Source organism: Hippocampus bargibanti, linkage group LG11, assembly GCF_051943395.1.
Source record: "Hippocampus bargibanti isolate YZ-2025 linkage group LG11, ASM5194339v1, whole genome shotgun sequence".
Classification (NCBI taxonomy): domain Eukaryota; kingdom Metazoa; phylum Chordata; class Actinopteri; order Syngnathiformes; family Syngnathidae; genus Hippocampus; species Hippocampus bargibanti.
This window is the reverse complement of record NC_142744.1, coordinates 15,152,626-15,173,438: the sequence shown is the minus strand read 5'-3', so window position 1 is coordinate 15,173,438 and position 20,813 is coordinate 15,152,626. Positions and strand designations below refer to the sequence as shown.

Sequence of the window (20,813 nt, the reverse complement as noted above, 5' to 3'; positions counted from 1 at the left end):
CCGCCTCCAAATTCATTTGGAACTGGATCGTGTACATTTTAATTTGTTTTTATTTTTAGTTTTACTCAGCATAAATGTTACACTCAATGTGTCGTAATTTTCTTCTATAAACAACTCGGGATAAAAAAAGCGATCAAATTTTTTCAGACCTATAATGACGTTTGGTTTGTCCCGCCTCCAAGTTTAATCTGCAAAAGTGAACGTAAACGTAAATTTTAAAAAGAAGGAAATTAGACTGCTTTTACGCCTTTTGCAAACGTAGTCTCGTGGTAGGGGTTTCTCCAGTGCTACATAACATGTTTTAACTGAACACCGAGTTGTGCTCCTGCGAGTTGACAGCTTGTGCTTTGCAGTCGCAATTGAAAGCAACGGAACCGCCAAGCTAAATATGCTACGGAGGGCGACCCCGTTGTCGGCTGCAGTTCGAAGCCTCTCCTCTGGCTACACCAACATAACGGCCCCGCAGAATTTCTGGGGTGGCAAAAGGAAGGCGAGCAAAGAACGAAACAATGTGGAGAACGTATTCGAGCCCGCAACAGGTAATGAAATTGAACAAAAACCATCCATATGGCTTTTAACGTTGCCTTTGACGTTCGAGATACGTTGAATGCACTTTGCGAATGGCTTGATGTATTTGCATCCATATTGTTTTACATCGCGTGGTTTCAAACAGTAAGACGCATGCAACTTTGACTTCAAACAGATCCGAATACTTTATACAGCACTTCTCATCTGCCATCACCTGGAAAAGAAAATAATAGTTCTTTCCATTTGTACATATTTTCACAGCGGTAACACCAGTATCAAAATACGTCATATTTAAGAGATTAATACTACTCAAGTATACAACTGATCATCAACAAGCGTGATGACCTAAAAGTTAGCCGCGTTGCTTCCTTGCAGCATTCTGTTGTTCATTAACTCAAACAATGTGTCATGGTTTTATTGAAACAGTTGTTGGCCAAAAATATGGAAGGTGTTATAAGACAAAAGAGCTTTAGTTCATTGTTCCACATAGTGGGGAGAAGTGCTCACATTTGCAAAAAAAAAAAATGTTTCCAGGAGAACGAGTCTTGACTCCAAAACAAAATATGACAACATGGCAGATCCGTTTGAGGGAAATGTTTACCCCCTCACCCCATAAGCATTGCGTATATCACCATACATATCTTATACATATGAAAAATTGTCAAGTCCTGTGATGGAGGAGTGATTTTGTAGGCTTGCTTTTGAACCCGAGGGGCACCTTTAGTTGAGTCAGCCATTAATTAACTCCTCAATAGACTAAAATAGAAGAGGTTCAAATGCAGTCAAGAAAAAAATATGAGTCACGATTGGGTCATGCAAAAGGGGAGTGACCCCACCATTAGTTAATCTACAAGAGAATGTCTAAAAAAAGTGCGCCAGTCAATGTGTCGCAACTGGACAAAGTCCAGACCCCAATCTGTTGAAATTGTACCTTGAATGACTTGTGCAAACCTTAGTGAACAAAAGAAATGTAGTTTAAAGAAGAGGATCGTTGAGAAGGTTTCTTCAGCCGTCATCTGTACTTTTTGAAGGTGTCGGACGTCCGACACCTTCAAAAAGTACAGATGACGGCTGAAGAAACCTTCTCATCGATGGACCACTCCTGTACGACTGAGAGCTTACACAGACGCAAAGAAGAGGATGTAAAGATACATCCACAGTAACATAACAAACTGATCACACCAGTGTGAAAACAATTATTTGTACTTGAAGTTATTGAATCATTGGGTGTGGTCCCTCAGAAATTATTCTCAGGGTTATAAAATGTCATCATTTCTGGTTATAAGATCGAGATGATTTGTATTGACCTAAGTAATGAACTTTGCCCGCGACAGTTGAATGAATTTGTTTTAAACTCAACAAACAAGAAATGCCTCAATTACCCTTGAGCAGTTTACCATGATCCGAATGACTGACAGCCTACACAGACAATTGAATTTTGTCTTCAACTGACTTTATTTTGCAGGGCGCGTCTTGTGCACATTGGAGCCATGTGGTTCCACAGAAGTCGGTCAAGCTGTTGAGGCAGCCAAGTCAGCCTTTGGTCCATGGAGTAAAATGTCTGGGATGGAGAGAGGAAGGGTGATGATAGAAGCTGCTCACACCATTGAGGTGTGTTTCATTTTTGTTCCTTACCTTCTCTGTAGTCCGGACGTTTTTCATTCATTCATTTTTCATTTCAGATTAATAAATAATGCAACCTACATAAATTGTTATTCTGTTATGCTTACGAGCTGTCCCGATGGGTCATTTTCAGCACCAGGTGGGCATGAGTGGGAGCTCTCTCAAGTGGGTTAGATCATATTTGAATTTGTGTGAGCCATGGTAGACCTGAGTTCCTCCCTGCCTATTTTTTAAAAATCATCATCAGACACATTTTTCATCTTTTGCTTTCGACTCATCTTGAGACATGGCATTGTTTTAATGTTTTATTCTCCTTACTACTTATTGTATGTTTCCCACCCCCCCAAAGTTAAGCAGCTGTGGTTGTTTGAAAGTGTTCTATAAATGAAGCTGAAGTTGAACGTCTGCCTACAAGACTGGGTTTTAAGTATTGTTTTTGCTCGTCATGCACAGAAAAGGAGAGAGGAGATTGCCGAAATGGAAGTAGTCAACAATGGGAAATGCATCACAGAGGCACGTCTGGACGTGGACTCAGCTCGATTGTGTATCGAGTACTACGCGGGACTGGCCAGCACACTTGCAGGTTGGTCCAGCATAACATGGAAATTAAGCCACTTCAAGAAAAACAAGAAACATAACATGCAACCATTTTACATCTCGCTATATTGATACTGTTTAGTAATAAAGTAAAAATGGGTCAAATGAATGCTTTTATCTTTTTTTTTTTATTTGTCCAGGCCAGCATGTGCAATTGCCAGGTGGATCCTTTGCCTACACACGCAGGGAGCCTTTGGGCGTATGTGTCGGGATCGGTGCCTGGAATTACCCTTTCCAGATTGCTGCCTGGAAATCGGCCCCAGCACTGGCCTGTGGTATGGTTTTTTTGAACCTCCCCTTCTAAAATATATTTGACCAATAGATGGCACTGCAGCAGTGAAGTGGAACCGCAAAGGCTGGACATACTCCTTTCCAACAGGGTCCAACTCATAAAACCCTTGTCTCTCAAAACAGGCATGGTCAATTGAGTGTTAAAATAAGTTCAAAGTAAAACTATTTAAACCAGAAGAAGGCCGTCTGTGCTGTAGTAAGTGATGATGGCGCCAATTGTCCAGCTTTAAAAAATGGAATCCCCATATTTTCCTAATCAGTCTTCTTTCAGCAGAAAAAGAGTTAATTCCTAAATTACATGGGTCTGAAGTTCTATGAGCTTGAAATGAGGTCGGCTGTCCAAAATACAATGCAATACATGCATATACGTCTGTATAAGCTCTCAGTCGTACAGGAGTGGTCCATCGATGAAAAGGTTTCTTCAGCCGTCATCTGTACTTTTTTGAAGGTGTCGGACGTTTCACTTCTTATCCAAGATGCTGACCAGTCTTACTGGTAGTATAGGCCCTATAGATATAGTATATCCCTACTGTCCAGAAATGGCGGTGCTGGACCCTGCGATGATAGGTCCCTGCTCTCAGGTTGGGGGGAGCAGAGGACTATTCTCTGCGGCTCCATTGATTGTTCCTATTGTCCTGACTAACAACTGGCCTGATTGCCCCACTTACTCCGGTATCACCTCATCAGCATTACTAATCCTATGTTGCCTAAGCAGGCTGTTGTATGAACAATCCAAATTGAACCTCACACCCCCATATCGGTTTAGTGCAGCATTTATCTGTTTTATGAACATTGCTTCTTTTACTCCCCTTTCAAACCATCTATGTTCTTTTGCTAAGATTTTAACCTCATTGTCGTCAAATGTGTGGTTGCTAGCTTTTCGGTGCAAATGTACTGCCGATTGAGGCCCACTGGTATTATCCCTGCGATGTTGATAAAATACATGCATATAGGTTTATATAGCGCTTTAACAACAGCTAAAGCTGGAACAAAGCGCTCACATGGAAAATAGGGAAATCCTGCCCCCTTGTGGAAGGAAATAAAACATTGCCAAAGCCCATGGCCAGCGCTTTATATGCACCCAAACAAGAAAAAAAAACAAAACCCAAACAAATTCAGGAATGGCACTCTGCATCATATTTTTAATTCCTGAATACATTCGTGAATGGCAGTGAATGAGTTAACATCAATCGTTCAGACTTTTATGAAAAGAGGATAAAAATACATCATTCTGAGATTTCTAAATTGTGCATCCACTTGGACTTTGTCGTTCCACTGTATATTGTCGACATTTCGCTTATCAGTTAGGTGCTTATTATCTTTTCCCTGCATGTAAGCAATTTTGTTCCCTCTCTTGCGTTTCAGGAAACACCATGGTGTTCAAGCCATCCCCAGTGACACCTGTTACAGCGGTCATGTTGGCAGAGATCTTTGCTGAAGCAGGAGCTCCAGAGGGACTTCTCAATGTGGTGCAGGGGGGACAGGATACAGGTAGTTTACTCTGCCACCACCCTGATGTGGCAAAGGTGTCCTTCACTGGGAGTGTGTCAACTGGACAGAAAGTGAGTTTAATATTATACAGACTGTGGAGTATTTGTGTGGGGGGAGGGGTGTTCAGTCCCTCAAGTACTTGAGAGGATAAAAAAAATCATCGAAATCGAGTCTATGGAAAGTAGGACTCAGTTTGATAAATGCTCCTCAGTTTCCTCAACACTGTTCGTGTGCTTCCTTGTCGAATGATTAAGTGCATGTGGGTGCACAGCAAAACCATTCCCCTCAAACCAGCATTCACACTTAATTTAGAGTCTTTTATCCACTTAAAATGCATCTTTTTTTACTAATTAAGAATGATTAAATTCTAGTAAAAGAACAAGTGGACTTGACATTCTGAGCAGGAATGCTACACTGAGATTTTGTTCTTGCTACCAGAATTTATGGACCATGCCAGCTTCCTACTACCATGTGAAAATTAAACTGTATTAGATTTTTTTTATAACCCATGGCTGATTTACTGTGTGATTCCACAGATTATGGAAATGGCATCCAAAGGGGTCAAACCAGTGACATTAGAGCTTGGTGGGAAATCCCCGCTGCTCATATTTGAGGACAGTGACATTGAGAATGCTGTACGGGGCGCTCTAATGGCCAACTTTCTTTCTCAAGGCCAGGTAGAACGGACTTCCTTTGAAATCATATCACTAAATGAGACTATAAAGTCATGTCGGTTTGTGCTTGTGCTACATCATAGGTTTGTAGCAATGGCACAAGAGTTTTTGTCCAGAGGGAAATTCTCCATGAATTTGTGGATAAAGTTGTCCAAAGGACCCAGGCTATTGAAATTGGCGACCCGTTATTGGATACGACCAAAATGGGAGCACTGGTCAGCCGGCCACATCTAGACAAAGTCCTTGCCTTTGTGGAACAGGCAAAAAACGAGGTATGACTGAAGAGTATCATTTATTTTTGTGTTTTGTTTTCACCCTTTTATAATTTATATTTACAACAACAATAATAATAAATCTACAGGTTGGCCTTTACATCACATTCCTTTAGCAAGCGCCATTTGCTAATTTAAATTGATTCAATTACTCAGCAAAGGTAAATATGGTTAAATTTCACCTTGACTAAACCATATACACCATATAAATAAAGTAAAAGGACATCTGGCCTTTTCAATTTCAAAATGAAAAAACTCAGTAGATTGAATCTAATTTATAAGTGTTTGATGGGATTTAGTGCAAATTCTTTCTCCAAACGCATCCAACCTATGGGTTCATATTTGTTTCCTTCAATTTTGTTTACATTTAAAAACATCTTTCTAGGGGGCCACTGTATTATGTGGGGGTGAACCCTTCGTCCCTTCAGATGCTAAACTCAGACATGGATACTACATGACGCCATGCGTTCTGGGTAAATATTGTCTGTTGCCCCTCAATCATATTTAGGTTTCAAATGGGATGTTATTAGTTTGTGGGTTTTGTCCAGATTCTCATCCGTGCTGTTATCCCACTAGCCAACTGCAGAGATGACATGACATGTGTAAAGGAGGAGATCTTTGGTCCCGTCATGTCCGTGTTGTCCTTTGACACAGAAGAGGAGGTGCTGCAGCGAGCCAATGACACCACCATGGGATTAGCTGCAGGAGTTTTCACCAGGTTAGAATTGGATGAATGAAATACAATGACGTCGGATATGGGAACAAAAATGGCTGACAGAGTATATCTCCTCACCAACAACACAACAGTTACAATCTTCCACCCATCCATCCATTTTACGATCTGCTTTATTTTCATGTTTATTATGTTTGTCATTATAAGTGCCTTGCATGCTGGGTCCGACAGGACAGTAATTTCATCTGTGCTGTATGTCATGCATATTAGCACATTTGACAATAAAGCTGACTTTGACTTTGACAAGGCACGTGAGCATGTCGGACAGGCAGTATTTGGGGTACACCCTACTGGTTGCCAGCTAATTACAGGGCACACATTGACAAACAACCCTTCATGCTCACAACCACACTTTGGGACAATTGAGTGTTCCATTAACCTGCCATGCATGTTTTAGGAATGTGGGAGGAACCCGGAGCACCCCTAGAAAACCCACTCAAGCACGTGGAGAACATGCCCACTCCACACAGAAAAGCCGGAGACAGAGTCAAACCCTGCCCCTCTGCATTATGAGGGCAACTTGTTCAGCAACCAACCACCGTGACTCTGCTGGGATCTTTATAGATAATGAGGTCAAAGTGAAGCACAACCCCCCCGACCCCCCCCCCCCCCCCCAAAAAAAAAAAAAAAGCAAAACAATGGGCCGCAAACCCTAAACCCGTGATTGAGGATTGGTTTTGCCTTTATTAGTCTCACAGTGGAGAAATTTACATTTCACAGCAGCAAAGTGATGAAAGGAATGAAAGTAGAAAAACAAAATACATGAGCTGCTGGAAAGGCAGCCACTCTCGCGGCGCCGTCTTGAAGTCAAAAGAACAAAAAAAAATTAAACAAATAATATGACAGCACAAAGACAATATGACAAAACAAATACACAGAGAGTCATTCATTCTTCAGGACTTGCTGTACCCTCTTTGTGATGACATGAAGCAGTTCCAGATGAAAGAGGAGAGGATCAAAGCGTCTTTCCACCAGTGGATCAGGGACATCATGGTGGAACGTGCACGTCGACTACAAGCTAAATGTTGAAAGCAAACACGCAGCTGTAGCATCCATTGACGAAAAGAGATTGTCTCACATCTCCTGTCCCACATAAATCTGCTTCAATTCCAAGCCGCAACAGTTCCACATACGCATCGGCGCTCTGCGCTGACGCTCCTTTCTTCTTATCGCGGGCTCCTCAAGCCATGCATCCATTCAGCCGCAGACTGTCCAACAGCACTGACCTTTCTGCTGAACAAAGCGGGGCTGTGAAGATGCTGCCCATCACAGGTGCAAAAAAGCACATTGGCCCCAGAGCTGTCCAGCGATGGCAGTCGAATGGCACCCACATTCCTCCCATTCAAAAACAGTACTGGCATATTCATGCTGCCGAAAAGGCGCAACCGCTCAGCACAGTCTCCTCCTTGATGAATGTCGTGGTCAAAAATGCTGGAAAAACAATCCGTATCCATTGCACACAACGCACAACAACACAAAGTGACAAAAGAAAACACGAAACAAGACAAAAACAACCAAAAAAAGCAAGGCTCATGAGAGCACATGCTGACGGCTGCCTACTCGGGCGCCATCTTGGACTTCTTTGGATGGCTGTGTATATATATAATTTAAAAAAAATCACAGAAAGTGTGAGCCTCAATCACATATCAAGTTGACGATACCATTAATTTCATATGAGATACTCTGAAATATGTTCACTTGTGTGTTCAGGGATGTGAAGCGTGCCCACCGTGTGGTTGAACACCTCAAAGCTGGTTCCTGTTTCATCAACAACTACAATATCACTCCAGTGGAGGTTCCATTTGGAGGCTTTAAAATGTCAGGTATTTTATACTCCGAATCAACGTGTTTTTTTACAAAACGACCACCAACTTTAGCTCTAAAAATAGTTCTTGTAATACACCCTTGACCAGTTCTTTCTTCCCTGTATGGACCAGGCATAGGGCGGGAAAATGGCCAGGTGACAATTGAACACTACTCGCAGCTGAAGACGGTGTACGTGGAGATGGGGGATGTTGACAGCCTCTTCTAGGAAAGGCCAACCAACAGGAAGTCGTGGAATGACTGAGTCACGTAAGATGACATCACTCAGCGGACACCCATGCTTCCTTTACATGTTGATTGATTGATAAAGGACAACCGACGCCTCTAGACAAGCTGTGTTCATAATTTGTAAAATCACTTCAAATGACTTCTACGGAGCGTATTTCACAAAGATTCCGGACCGGTAATCGAGTGGTTAGCACACCGGCTTCACAGTGCAAAAGTCGCCGGTTCGCATCCCAATCCGGCCTCCCCGTGTGGAGTTTGTATGTTCTCCCTGGACCCGCGTGGGTTTTCTCCAGGTCCTCCGGTTTCCTCCCACACGCCAAAAACATGCATGGCAGGCAGATTGACCACTCCAAATTGTCCCTAGGTGTGAGAGTGACTGTTGTACGTCTTTGTGTGGCCTGTGGCAACCAATTCAGGGTGTCCCGTGCCCGAAGACAGCTGAGAGCGGCTCCAGCACCCCCCGTGACTCTAATGATGAATAAGCGGTCCGGAAAATGGATGGACTCACGCTGAATATTCAGGAAGTCTTGTTTTTGAGGTAGTGACGATACCTACCGTGACGTCGAGTAGGTATCGTCATTGACCGAGAAAGCGACACACAATGCATTTTGGATACTTTGTTTGGTCTGAAAACTTCGTATTGAATTGTGTTGATGGCGAAATTAGAAGGAAAACACATAAATAATGCGATGGTGAATCATTGTGTGTTGCACCAAGACTACTATTTGATACTAGTTGACACAAATTCCCAGCAGACAAATCAGCCCATTTCCAACGGAGCTTGGGCGCCATTTTGTGCATTTTCTGGGACGCTACAATGCAGTCCAGATGCCTCAAAATGACACAGAAGGACTTCTTTAATCGATGGCAAACATTTATGCTTTCCTCTTCAGAACTACCGGGTATATGAATCATATTCATAACGGGCTGAGTAACAAGAAAGCATCTTCTCCGAATCTGAAGCCATTGTTTTGATTCTCGAGCAAGGCAAGACGTCTTGGCATTACACCACGAACAAGAGGGCGGGACCTTCTGAAACGGAAACTTTCTGAGGTCATTTTGAAGTAGTTTTGGGACACTTTCAGTAATTTTTATTGGTGTTTTTCATTTGACTCAAAATATCAGCCTGCGTGTTTTGGGTATTTTAGATGCTATATAAAACGTTTTTCTGATGTCATTTAGGAAACTAAAAAATGGTGTCGGTTGTCCTTTAAGTGAGCCATCAAACTGTTTTGCACTCCCTGAGACATATTTGGGGGTCGACTATACAACAGGGCCTCTTGAATATTTGAATGACTGACAAAGACTGTTGTAAATGTAAAGTTAGGTTTTCAGTACAATGGACTGATTTGTTTTTACAATGTTAAGTCATTCACTGCCATTCCCGTATTTATTCAGGAATTGAAAATATCACGTGGAGCGCCATTCCCAAATTTGTTCTGGTTTTGTTTTTTCTTGCGGGGGGTGCCGATAAAATGCTGGTCAGACCGCTGGCAATGTTTTTTCCTCACACGAGGGGGCAGCATTTACCTTTTGTACAGCCGCCCCCACTTGGACCTCAAACAACTCCAGACCCATATAATTTAGGAATTAACTCTTTTTTTTTTCATAATCAGAATCATCTTAATCGCCAAGTATGTAGAACACGCTGCACTGGTATCATCAAAAAATTGGAGGCACTATACAGTTCTATTTGGGTTACTGTTTAGAGAGTTAATAGCTTGGGGGAATAAGCTGTTTTCTGATGCAAGAAGAGAGTCTGAGGTTTCTTACGCTGCATTAAATGTTTATGTAGTCCTATAACTCAATATTCTATGGGTACTGGAATTTGAGTGAAAATGACAAAAACCTTGGCACGGGAGTGGACACATTTTTGCATGTCTGGCAGTAAATGAGTTAATTTGCTCACATAATTTATGCTGTGCCTTTTTTCAGATTGTCTTTTATTTTTATGCGCACAAAAAAAAATAATCACAATTTCACATTAGAAATGTCACATTGCTACCTTGTGAGAAGTATGTAAAACATGGGAACAGCTTGTAATGAAATACTGTGATTTGAGATTACGATCAGTGGTGTTCGGTGTCAGCAAAAGGTGGAACAGTACATTTGTAACTACTCTGCTGATGATCGTTTTGGTAAACGTCACACTTAAAGTCTTCTTCTCTTTCTTGTCTCATTTTTGGCTTGGGCCCTTCTCTAAAATAGACACAATGGTAAGCATAACATTCCCGACAGTGCTTCATATGACTGCTTTGAATGCACCATACCTTGACCACAAGTGTTGTGGGTTCCTTGAACCATCCTATCTCTGTCCGAAACCAGGTTTAGATTGAATCATTTTCTATAGACGTCGGATGTCTCATGACAGCAGCAGATCAACTTACCATCTTCAGGGCTCTGCTCATCATCAGCACACGCTATCTTGTCGGGTCCCTGTAATCCGAAATTGAGTTAGGAGGAATGATACTGTAATCGTGTGCTTTGTAGTTTTGAAATGGCTGGTAGCCAGTTTAGGGTGTACTGCCCGAAGACAGCTGCGATTGGCTCCGGCACGCCCCGTGACCCCTTTCCACAGTGAAAATTCAGCTGTTGTCATTATTTTCAGTTTGAGAGCTTGACTGCAACAACCTTTTCTCTTGTTAGAGTCAATTACATCTTTTAAGGATATGTATTGTAATGTCATTTATCACCTGTGTAACTTGTACACTCTTGTTTCAATTGGAAAAGCTGTATGAATGACATGGCAGATTTAGTAGTAGTAGTAGTAGTACCTGAAATGACTCTACCTTGTCGGTTTCTTTCCCTGAAGTGATCATCGTCTGATGATTTTCATCTTTAAGCTTCTCTAGCCGACTTCTCTCAGCTGACATTCGCACTTGAAAGGTATGGAAAGCCGTTTGGACGTCACCCACCGTGAAGTGCACGGCCATGCCTTCAAACCAAAGGCTGTCGCACGTGCCCTCCTTGAAGCCTGGTGGCTCATATTCGGCTGGAGTAACTTTGGAGGAAGAAGGCCATGGGATTTTTGCAATACGAACAATCATTTATATTTGTTTGGTTTTGCTCAAATGTTCGTTGCGGCTCACCGTCGTCATAATAGTAGAGCTTCATGCTCAGGTGGATGTTTGTGGGAAGGACATCAAGGTTCTGCATGAGCAGGAAAAGCTTCCTGATCAGCAACACAGTCGCACTTTTAGTTTCTTCCAATGCAACCTTCAATTCATCACCATTGTTCCTGTGATTCCACAATGTCATGTCACCAGCAACTCACTTGAGTTTGAACAAGACCAGCAAATATAACAGAGTGTCCTTCCAAACCTGATTATATCCATCTCTGGACCTGACTCTGTGTACTTGAACTTGAAACTGTAGGACTCAATAATGCGCTTGAAAACAGATTGAAAAATAATACATTTAATTTACAAGCACCTTTCAAAACACCCAAGGACACTTTACAATTAAAACAACAATAAACACCAGAACAATAAAACCATAAATAATAAAAGAGCTGATTAAACTAAACTGTGAATGCAATTTTATACAGATGGGTTTTGAGGTGGGATTTGAGAGTGGGAAGTGAGTCAATATTACGGATGTTGGGTGGAAGTGAGTTCCAGAGTTTGGGAACAGAGCAGCTGAAAGCACTGCACCCCATCGTGGTGAGACGGGCAGAGGGCACACAGAGGTGGAGGGAGATAACTTCTTTATTTTAGGTTATGGTTAAATGCTTGACAAGCTTGAAATGAAGATTTCAGTATTGAGATAACTTACATTTGGTTCTGCAGGATTGGTGTGCAGCTGGAAGGCAATACAAAACTACGCTGAATGATGTTTTCGCTGTAGTTTCAGTCTTCACTTAATTGAATTACTTACCCCGATGAACACAATCTGTAGCTGTTACAAGAAGAATGTTTTTTAAAAATCAGGCAATATGGGATCTTTAAAAAAGCGGGTAAAATTCTATATACGTACATATTGTTTCTCCAATGCATCAAAGCAGCCAATCAACCTGAATAAAAAAAGATTATTATGATTAAACCACCACTGAAGTTGTAAAATTGCTTCTCCTGGTGAACAAGAGAGCATATAATTATTTTTGAAATTATGATTTATGAATTCGAAACATCATGTTTGCTTATGTTTCCCACCTCGGTACAACAAACCTGCATGGCCTCCTTTTTCCATTCATACAACTACAACAAAGTAAACATGACTTCATGTGGGCTCTATGTTCCATTAAACAGGCCCAGATTTCACAGAGGAAGTATTTTTGTTTGGTATAATGCTTTGTCTCGCATTAAAGCAGTGGTTTTTAACTGGGAATGCAAGGATACCCTGGGGGAAATCTATTATTTTTTTCTGGAAAAATGGTTGAGTAACCGAAAAAAGTGAAAAATCCTGGAAATCAAGAAGTCATTGTGTTAATTAGCATTAGGGATAATGCTAATTAGGCCTCATAGCTGAAAGGAAACCAATTATTATAATTATTTAATATATATATATATATATATATACTTTTTTATTCCTTCTATTTTATGTAGTTTTAATTAGTCAATTATACAAATAAAGAGTTAAATACATGATGGTTTTGTTACTTAAACATGATTATGATATCAATGTTGCTTTTCATCAATTCTGGAACAGGTGCGAGAACTGGTTGTTGAATTGATGGGGTGAGAACAAGGAAAAGCGTAAGAACCACTGCCTTAAAGGATGGGAAGCACTGGACAAGACCATTACAATGAAATAAAGTAATAACAGCTGGTGTCAGTAAGGTAGAACTTATTGTACCATTTGACAACTTTGCTGCCTCCAGTAGTCCTGCAGTCTTGCCGCAAAATCTTGATGCACAAATCTGTTGAGAACACAGTGACAGGTTGGTTGTACTGCGCTGTTAATGATTTATGTTAAATATTCACATTTGCATTCTATCTGAGAATGCATTGAGTCCTGAAAGTTAACCGTACTGTTGCTGATCACCTTCCAAATATCTTGAACAGTAGGCATCTTCAGGAAAAATGCCTCTCAGGTAGGTGATGGAGGACACGACCACAGCCATCATCCTCTTGACGAAGACAAGGGACCCTTGCTTGGTATTGAGGTCGTCGAGAAACAATGCAGTCCACTGAGGAAGTTTAGAGCATACGTTTGAGTACCAAAGAGCAATTACCGTATAGTAAGAGCCACTGGATGGCGCAGTTACACCAACTATACGTACTTCTTTTCCTTTCGGCTTTCCCCCTCGGGTCGCCACAGCGAATCAATGTCCTCCATCTATCCCGGTTTTGTGCATCCTCTTCTCTCACACCAGCTACCTTCATGTCCTCTTTGACCACATCCATAAACCTCCTCTTCGGTCTTCCTCTCGGTCTCCTGCCTGGCAGTTCAAGGCTCAGCATCCGTCTCCCGATATAGTCTCCTCTGGACATGTCCAAACCATCTCAGTCTGGCCTCTCCGACTTTCTCTCCAAAGCCTCTAATATGAGTTGTCCCTCTAATGTACTCATTCCTGATCCTATCCAACCTGGTCACTCCCAAAGAAAACCTCAACATCTTCAGCTCTGCTACCCCCAGCTCTGCTTCCTGTCTTTTCTTCAGTGGCACTGTCTCTAGTCCAAACATCATCGCTGGTCTCACCACGGTTTTATACACTTTTCCTTTCATCCTAGCTGAAACCCTTCTATCACACATCACACCTGACATTTTTCTCCAGCCTGTCTAGACACGCTTCTTCACCTCTTTTCCACACTCCATTGCTCTGGACAGTTGACCCCAAGTACTTAAAATCCTCCACCTTCTTTATCTCTTCTCCCTGTAGCATCACTCTTGCACTTGGATCCCTCTCATTCACACACATATATTTCGTCTTGCTGCGACTGATCTTCATTCCTCTCCTTTCCAGGGCATATCTCCACATCTCTAGTTTCTCCGCCACCGGTTCCCTGTTCTCGCTACAGATCACAATGTCATCTGCAAACACCATGGTCCAAGGAGATTCTTGTCTAACATCGTCTGTCAGCCTGTCCATCACCATAGCAAACAAGAAGGGGCTCAGAGCTGACCCATGGTGGAGTCCCACCTCCACCTTGAATTCCTCAGTCATACCGACAGCGCACCTCACAACTGTCTTACAGTCATGATACATGTCTTGCACCGCTCTGACATACTTTTCCGTCACTCCAGACTTCCTCATGCAATGCCACAGCTCTTCTCTGGGCACCCTGTCATACGCTTTCTCCAGATCTACAAAGACACAATGCAATTCCTTCTGACCTTCTCTGTAGTTCTCTATCAGCATTCTTAAAGCAAACACTGCATCTGTCGTACTCTTTTTTTGGCATGAAGCCATACTGCTGCTCACAAATGTTCACTTCTGCTCTTCGTCTAGCTTCAACTACTCTTTCCCAGAGTTTCATTGTATGGCTCATCAACTTTATTCCTCTGTAATTAGTACAACTCTGCACATCTCCTTTGTTCTTAAAAATGGGCACGAGTACACTTCGTCTAGCTTCAACTACTCTTTCCCAGAGTTTCATTGTATGGCTCATCAACTTTATTCCTCTGTAATTAGTACAACTCTGCACATCTCCTTTGTTCTTAAAAATGGGCACGAGTACACTTCGTCTCCATTCTTCAGGCATCTGTTCACCATCTAAGATCTTGTTGAATAACCCAGTCAGGAACACCACCGCCACCTCTACAAGGCACTTTCATACCTCGATTGGTAAATCATCAGGCCCAAGTGCCTTTCCCCCCCTTCATCCTACACTAACTATACGTACACGGGATTTAATTATGTACTGTAAGTTTCCATATAACATCGGAAGTGTATTTTACACCGCATACGGATTCAAATCTGATTAAAACTAAACCCAGAAGTTAAGTAATATCTTATTTCCATACCTCGGCAGTATCCACCTTCTTGATGCTCGTAACAGCTGCCATTTTTGTTCTTTTCAAAAATGTTGGCCGGGTGCTGCTATAGCTAATTAGCTGTCGCCTACGTTGTATTTTTTCTGTTGTTGTTAAGCGGAACCGATATTGGCTAATGCACGACTTTATGATAGCTTCAGTGATTAAGATGAGTCACGTTCGATGTCGATTAGCAGCAGCTAAATTTACGGAATTTACTGATGCATTCACCTGGTTAAGGCTTTGTCAATGTGGAATTAAATTGTGTAATCGCACTTTCAACCCAGAAGTCACCAAAACGCAGAGCTGAATTGTGACTTGATTAAATTATGAATTATTATAGACAGTTTATACACACACACATACATATATATTATATATATAGACATACATACATACATACATACATACATATATATACCTGACAACCCAGGACACGCTGGAGAGACTATGTCTCCCAGCTGGCCTGGGAACGCCTCAGGATCCGCCAGGACGAGCTAGAAGAAGTGGCTGGGGAGAGGGAAGTCTGGGCTTCCCTACTGAAGCTGCTGCCCCCGCGACCCGACCTCGGATAAGCAGCAGAAGATCGATGTATGGATGGATGGCCTCACTATAAATTGGTTGCTTGCACTGACTTTTAAGAGTACAGTAGTATTTGCTTTTTCTCAGAAGTAAAAAATGAAGTGAAACATCTGTATTCATTTTGACATCATGGTTTTACAATAAGGAATTACAAGGACATTTATCTACCAGGGTATAAAACCTCAAAACAATAGTTAGGTCTTCTTGATACACAATGATAGACAATAAAATGGAACATGGTGACTAAAACTGTCACTTAGATACACCTCCAGACTAAATATAAAAAAGGTTCTTCTCTGCAATTATGTGTATGAAATCTCTTAGAGGAGGGAGCAGATTTTGGCCCTGGGCTTATCATTGTTTGGAGAAGAAGTCTTTGCTCTTCTGGACGTCAGGTTTGATGGTGTCACTTCCTGGTTTCCAGCCGGCTGGGCACACTGAAACGAAAACACAATGACTCCCGGATGATCTAAGTAAAACAATGTGCCCTACTATATATGCCCTACTATAGTCCACATATTGACAGCTTTATGTTTCCAAACACGTATTTTGGGCACTCATTTAAAATGTCTGGTCCCCCTCCCAGCACACCGCGTCTTGAATATTCTCTTTTTTAAAATTTATTTATCTATTTATTGTACCTATTAAACCTTGTGCAATACAGATTTCGCCACATGCTGACGTTTGAGTAAACAAAATGGTTGTTGTTGAATACAGGCCTTAATCCGTTTCATGAAATATATTATGTAACGTAAAAAAATAATTTATTCATCATTATAGTGATAAAAACTAGAGGCACCAGAGAAAATACAACGACATATTCGGAATCAGCGCAAAATATCTCAAAAGGTTTAATTGCATCGTTGATTAAAGAAAAATGACCGGTGTAATTGATGTAAAGGTCGACAGCTAGAGTTGATAGCTACGTACCTTCTCCATGTTTGTCAGTGAATTGAAAGGCCTGAACTAGACGCAAGGTCTCCTCGACAGAACGGCCAACAGGAAGGTCATTGATTGTGATCTGTCTCAGGATCCCCTTGTCATCAATAATGAATAGACCCCTGAGATATAAAAGATAGGTGGCAAAGTGTGTGAACAAAAACACAAATCCTCACGACTTAGCATGTCACTGGAACCCTTTTTGAAGAAAAAAAAGGCCCAAGAGGGGACCTGGTATTTATCTGCCTGTGCCTTTAACACAGTATCCCGCAACAAAAAATATTAACACCACTGTGTGCACTTTCACATTGACAACACTGAATTCTTCATTCGGAGACCAGATGGAGGATGACCTCAGCTTTTTGTGTGGCAAATTGAGCAATTGAGCCAAATGACTACCCTGACATGAAAAGGTGAATTTTATTCCTGGGACGAGACCCACGCTTTCCAGGAGATGGTGCTGTGGAGCTCTATTTTCTCACAACCACACATTCAATTCTTCTTTTCCTTTCGCCTTTTCCTTTCATGTGGTCGCCACAGCAAATCAGTGTCCTCCATACCCCACATTCAATTGTGATATGAATTTGTCGAAGGGCTCCTGATCCACCCTGATGTTGCCAATTTTAAGATATCCTTTTTTACCCCATCTTCCCCATGTCGTTCTTCTGCCCCAGGTTGCCATGGAAATATATAAAGCATGACTGGGCCACAAATCCAGTTTTAATATAAGTCGCCATAAAATGAGTGAGATGACTGAAAAAAAATCTCACCTATCTGGAGTTAATTCAGCTTTGCAATGAATCTCAGATTAAACGGTCTTGTAAAAACCTCCATCCATCCATCCATTTTACAGACCACTTTTTTTAGGGTCGCAAGGGGCGCTGGAGCCTATGCCAGCCGTCTTCGGGACAAGGCGGGGGACACCCTGAATTGGTTGCCAGCCAATTTCAGGGCACACAGAGACCAACAACCATCCGCGTTCACACTCACACCTAGGGACAATTTAGAATGTTCAATTAGCCTGCCATACATGTTTTTGGAATATGGGATGAAACCAGAAGAACCGGAGAAACCCCACGGGGACCCGGGGAGAACATGCAAATGCCACAAAGGGAGGCTGGGCCGGGTCTTGAGGTCACAACCTCTGCACTGTGAAGCCAGCGTGCTAACTAACCACTCGACTACCGGGCCGCCCTTCTTGTAAAACCGGTTTTCATTTTTGTTTGCCTGCAAACTTTTAAATACTGTCAATTTGTTCCCGAGTAATTCTCATTCTAGCACTGACATCCATGAAAAGGTTTCTTCAGCCGTCATCTGTACTTCTTTGAAGGTGTCGGACGTTTCACTTCTTATCCGACACCTTCAAAGAAGTACAGATGACGGCTGAAGAAACCTTTTCATTGATGGACCACTCCTGTACAACTGCGAGCTTACACAGACGTCTAGCACTGACAGTTATGATTGCTCAGGTTAGGTGGGTGTAGGTGTAGTTTTCGCTTGTCCACATTACAGCATGCAGGATATTTACTATGCATGCACAGTAGTCACAGAAACGATGACGCCCATTCTTCTCATTCACATTCCCTTGTGTTGTAAATGTAAACAGACTTGTTTACATTCTTATGCCATGCCACTGTCCACTTCCTGTTGTAAAATGCTCTTGCAGCGCTACTAACGGCTTATTCTATAGTAATCGTGACCCAGTCATTTATCATTGCTGGAGCAAAAATAAGTTTTTTCAAAGAGACTTCTTCATGTAAGAAAAGGTCCAGCAACTCAAAAGCGAACACTATTTTCTTTCTTTCTAGTGCCCCCTACCAGCATGGCACCACGGTGTCACCTCACCTGTATGCAACGCCTTCATCCTCCTTCAGAACTCCATAATCTGCAGAAATGGTGTGTCGTGTGTCAGACACCATTGGAATTTTCATGGCACCCAAACCGCCCTCCTTACGTGGAGTGTTGGTCCTTATGAAAATGCAAACCAAAAATGTATACATATGACAAAGGCACACACAAATACTGCAGGTGTTCTGATGATAAAATACCATGCAAAGTGGCAGAAGTGAGAGTCAACAGAGGCGGCGATGACCTCGCAGCCAATCTTCCTAAATTCGTCGGCCGCATCACTGAATGCAATGATCTCCGTTGGGCACACGAAGGTGAAGTCCAGTGGATAGAAGAAGAAGACAACATATTTGCCTGCATCAACATGACAACGTGATTCAGGTGGCATCCGGCAACTACAAAAAAAACATTAATATTCAAGTATTTTGCAGCGGGAACTGCAAAGACAAGCAAGTTCAAAGCTAACGGTACATTGAACGAGATATTGAAAGTGTTACCTATGTAGTCAGATAGCTTCAGGTCCTTGAATTGGCCATTTGGCATCACAGCTTTGGCTGTAAAATCTGGAGCCATCTTTCCGATTTGAGCTTTTCCTGCAGCCATCTTTTCCGAACTTTACAATAGTCCAAGAGAGAGAGAGAGTGTGTGTGAAAGAGAGAGAGTGAAAGAGAGGGAGAGAGAGAGAGAGAGAGAGAGAGAGAGACAGAGAGAGAGAGAGAGAGAGAGAGAGAGAGAGAGAGAGAGAGAGAGAGAGAGAGAGAGAGAGAGAGAGAGAGAGAGAAAAGGGAAAGAGAAAGAGAAAGCGAGAGAAATTGTGAGAAAAATTAAAATTGACAGTGTATCATAAACAGATTTTTTCAGTAATATACCAGGATGGCAAAAAAATAAAATAAAATAATGGATTTGAACGTTTTGAACTGGAACTGGTCATTTAGAATGTGAAAGCAAAACTAATACAGTAATGATCGACAATAAGAGTGCTGGATACAACAGAGTGGGGGAAAAGCCAGATTCATAAAATTAGTACCACCCCTATGTAATCTTCTATTAATCTACTGGATATCATGCTTCAATCTTGACACTTGTCTTGTCTGATTTCGAATTTTTAAACAAGAATTTTAATTTGGCAAATAGATATACAAATTAAAACCATTATTGTTCCGTATAGTATTTCATTGAGTATGTTGTGCATTGGAGCAAGAATCGACAATGAAAATGAAACTGTCGCAATCGTTACTCCCATTTTAAAATGAGAGGTGTATTACTGAACGACAGAAATACATTGAACTCGTTTCTTAAATTAAACACGCTCTTCCCGAAAATCACTTGTTGAACAATTAAACAAAACATCATGATACAAATTTGAACTGTGACATAAGGAAAACAGTTCAGTATGCCATTGAAACAAATATTTACTATAAAAGTCAAGGTTTGTTCATAATTTTTTGCAACACGGACGTACCTTGCCGTAGCCTTTTTGAGAACTCGAGTTGTGCGTTTCAACAGGAAAGCAGGAGAACGAGGCGCTGCGCGAGGCAGCACTTTATAAAAGCACGCCACCTCTCGCGTGAATACGGCTCAGAAACGGTATTTCAGTTTCTCCACTTCCTCATCCCCTTCAGTTAGTCCACACAGCATGACTTTGCACATTGGTTGGAATCTTGGCAAAAACCGAGCCCGAAAGCAATGAAGATGACAGAGAAACGACGAATAATAGAGTTCAGGACCCCAACCTAATTACATTAAGACTTGTAATCTATATATGAATACAGGTGGTGCTCTCGCCAGTCTCCAGCCTACAAGCAAACGTCTTTGTTGGGACAATACAACGATACAATAAAATACATATTGACTTATATAGCACTTTAACAACAGTTGAAGTAACAAAGTGCTTAACATGGACAACTATCATAAACAGGAAATAAAGCCGTCACAAAGACAACAGCAAAAAGATATCTGAAATTTAATTTACAATGAGACAAGCACAAACGAAGCACTTATTTTTTAGCCATGTTGATACTAGTGGGTTGAGGAAAAAAAATAACCCCACATACAATTACCTTTTTACATTGCCATGCTCAGCCCTCCCCATGACAGAGAAAAAAATCATATGATTAAAGAAAAGCACAATGCTCTTGATTGAAGAACACTTCAGAGAAGTAGACCGTTTAAATTGTCTTGGCGTTCACTGACATTCAATTTTTTATAGTACAGTACATTAAAAAGTCTTGACATTGGCCATATTTTTAAACTATACAACATCCTACA

At 41.6% G+C, this 20,813-nt stretch overlaps 3 protein-coding genes across 10 annotated transcripts; 1 reads left to right on the top strand and 2 right to left on the bottom strand.

Annotated features, from left to right (window-relative positions):
• Positions 1-172: 172 nt before the first annotated feature.
• aldh9a1b (aldehyde dehydrogenase 9 family, member A1b) lies at positions 173-11,211 on the top strand. 4 transcript variants are annotated; one of them, XM_089009099.1, is made up of 12 exons: positions 178-539; positions 1,994-2,139; positions 2,605-2,734; positions 2,889-3,023; positions 4,405-4,601; positions 5,067-5,207; positions 5,288-5,476; positions 5,862-5,949; positions 6,053-6,194; positions 7,920-8,032; positions 8,147-8,282; positions 11,074-11,211. In XM_089009099.1, the coding sequence occupies exons 1-11, from the start codon at positions 389-391 to the stop codon at positions 8,239-8,241; spliced, it is 1,527 nt and encodes a 508-aa protein (XP_088865225.1). In that variant the 5' UTR covers positions 178-388; the 3' UTR covers positions 8,242-8,282; positions 11,074-11,211. The 4 variants fall into 4 exon arrangements, with proteins under 4 accessions (XP_088865222.1, XP_088865225.1, XP_088865224.1 ...); XM_089009098.1 differs by lacking the exon at positions 11,074-11,211 and adding an exon at positions 9,155-10,422; XM_089009097.1 differs by lacking the exon at positions 11,074-11,211 and having other exon boundaries at positions 8,147-10,422.
• On the bottom strand, positions 6,874-15,730 carry zte38 (zebrafish testis-expressed 38). 5 transcript variants are annotated; one of them, XM_089009103.1, is made up of 12 exons: positions 15,168-15,730; positions 13,245-13,389; positions 13,056-13,119; positions 12,237-12,273; positions 12,138-12,158; positions 12,036-12,062; positions 11,583-11,650; positions 11,351-11,499; positions 11,051-11,262; positions 10,649-10,697; positions 10,532-10,572; positions 10,323-10,460 (listed from the first exon to the last, which is right to left on the bottom strand). In XM_089009103.1, the coding sequence occupies exons 1-12, from the start codon at positions 15,207-15,209 to the stop codon at positions 10,413-10,415; spliced, it is 903 nt and encodes a 300-aa protein (XP_088865229.1). In that variant the 5' UTR covers positions 15,210-15,730; the 3' UTR covers positions 10,323-10,412. The 5 variants fall into 5 exon arrangements, with proteins under 5 accessions (XP_088865230.1, XP_088865229.1, XP_088865228.1 ...); XM_089009104.1 differs by lacking the exons at positions 10,323-10,460; positions 10,532-10,572 and adding an exon at positions 6,874-7,439; XM_089009102.1 differs by having other exon boundaries at positions 10,331-10,572; positions 13,483-15,730.
• Positions 15,731-15,873: 143 nt separating this feature from the next.
• On the bottom strand, positions 15,874-20,163 carry prdx1 (peroxiredoxin 1). The gene is made up of 6 exons (XM_089009107.1): positions 20,008-20,163; positions 19,043-19,158; positions 18,746-18,899; positions 18,543-18,665; positions 16,689-16,819; positions 15,874-16,195 (listed from the first exon to the last, which is right to left on the bottom strand). The coding sequence occupies exons 2-6, from the start codon at positions 19,146-19,148 to the stop codon at positions 16,113-16,115; spliced, it is 597 nt and encodes a 198-aa protein (XP_088865233.1). The 5' UTR covers positions 19,149-19,158; positions 20,008-20,163; the 3' UTR covers positions 15,874-16,112.
• Between the last annotated feature and the right edge of the window lie 650 nt (positions 20,164-20,813).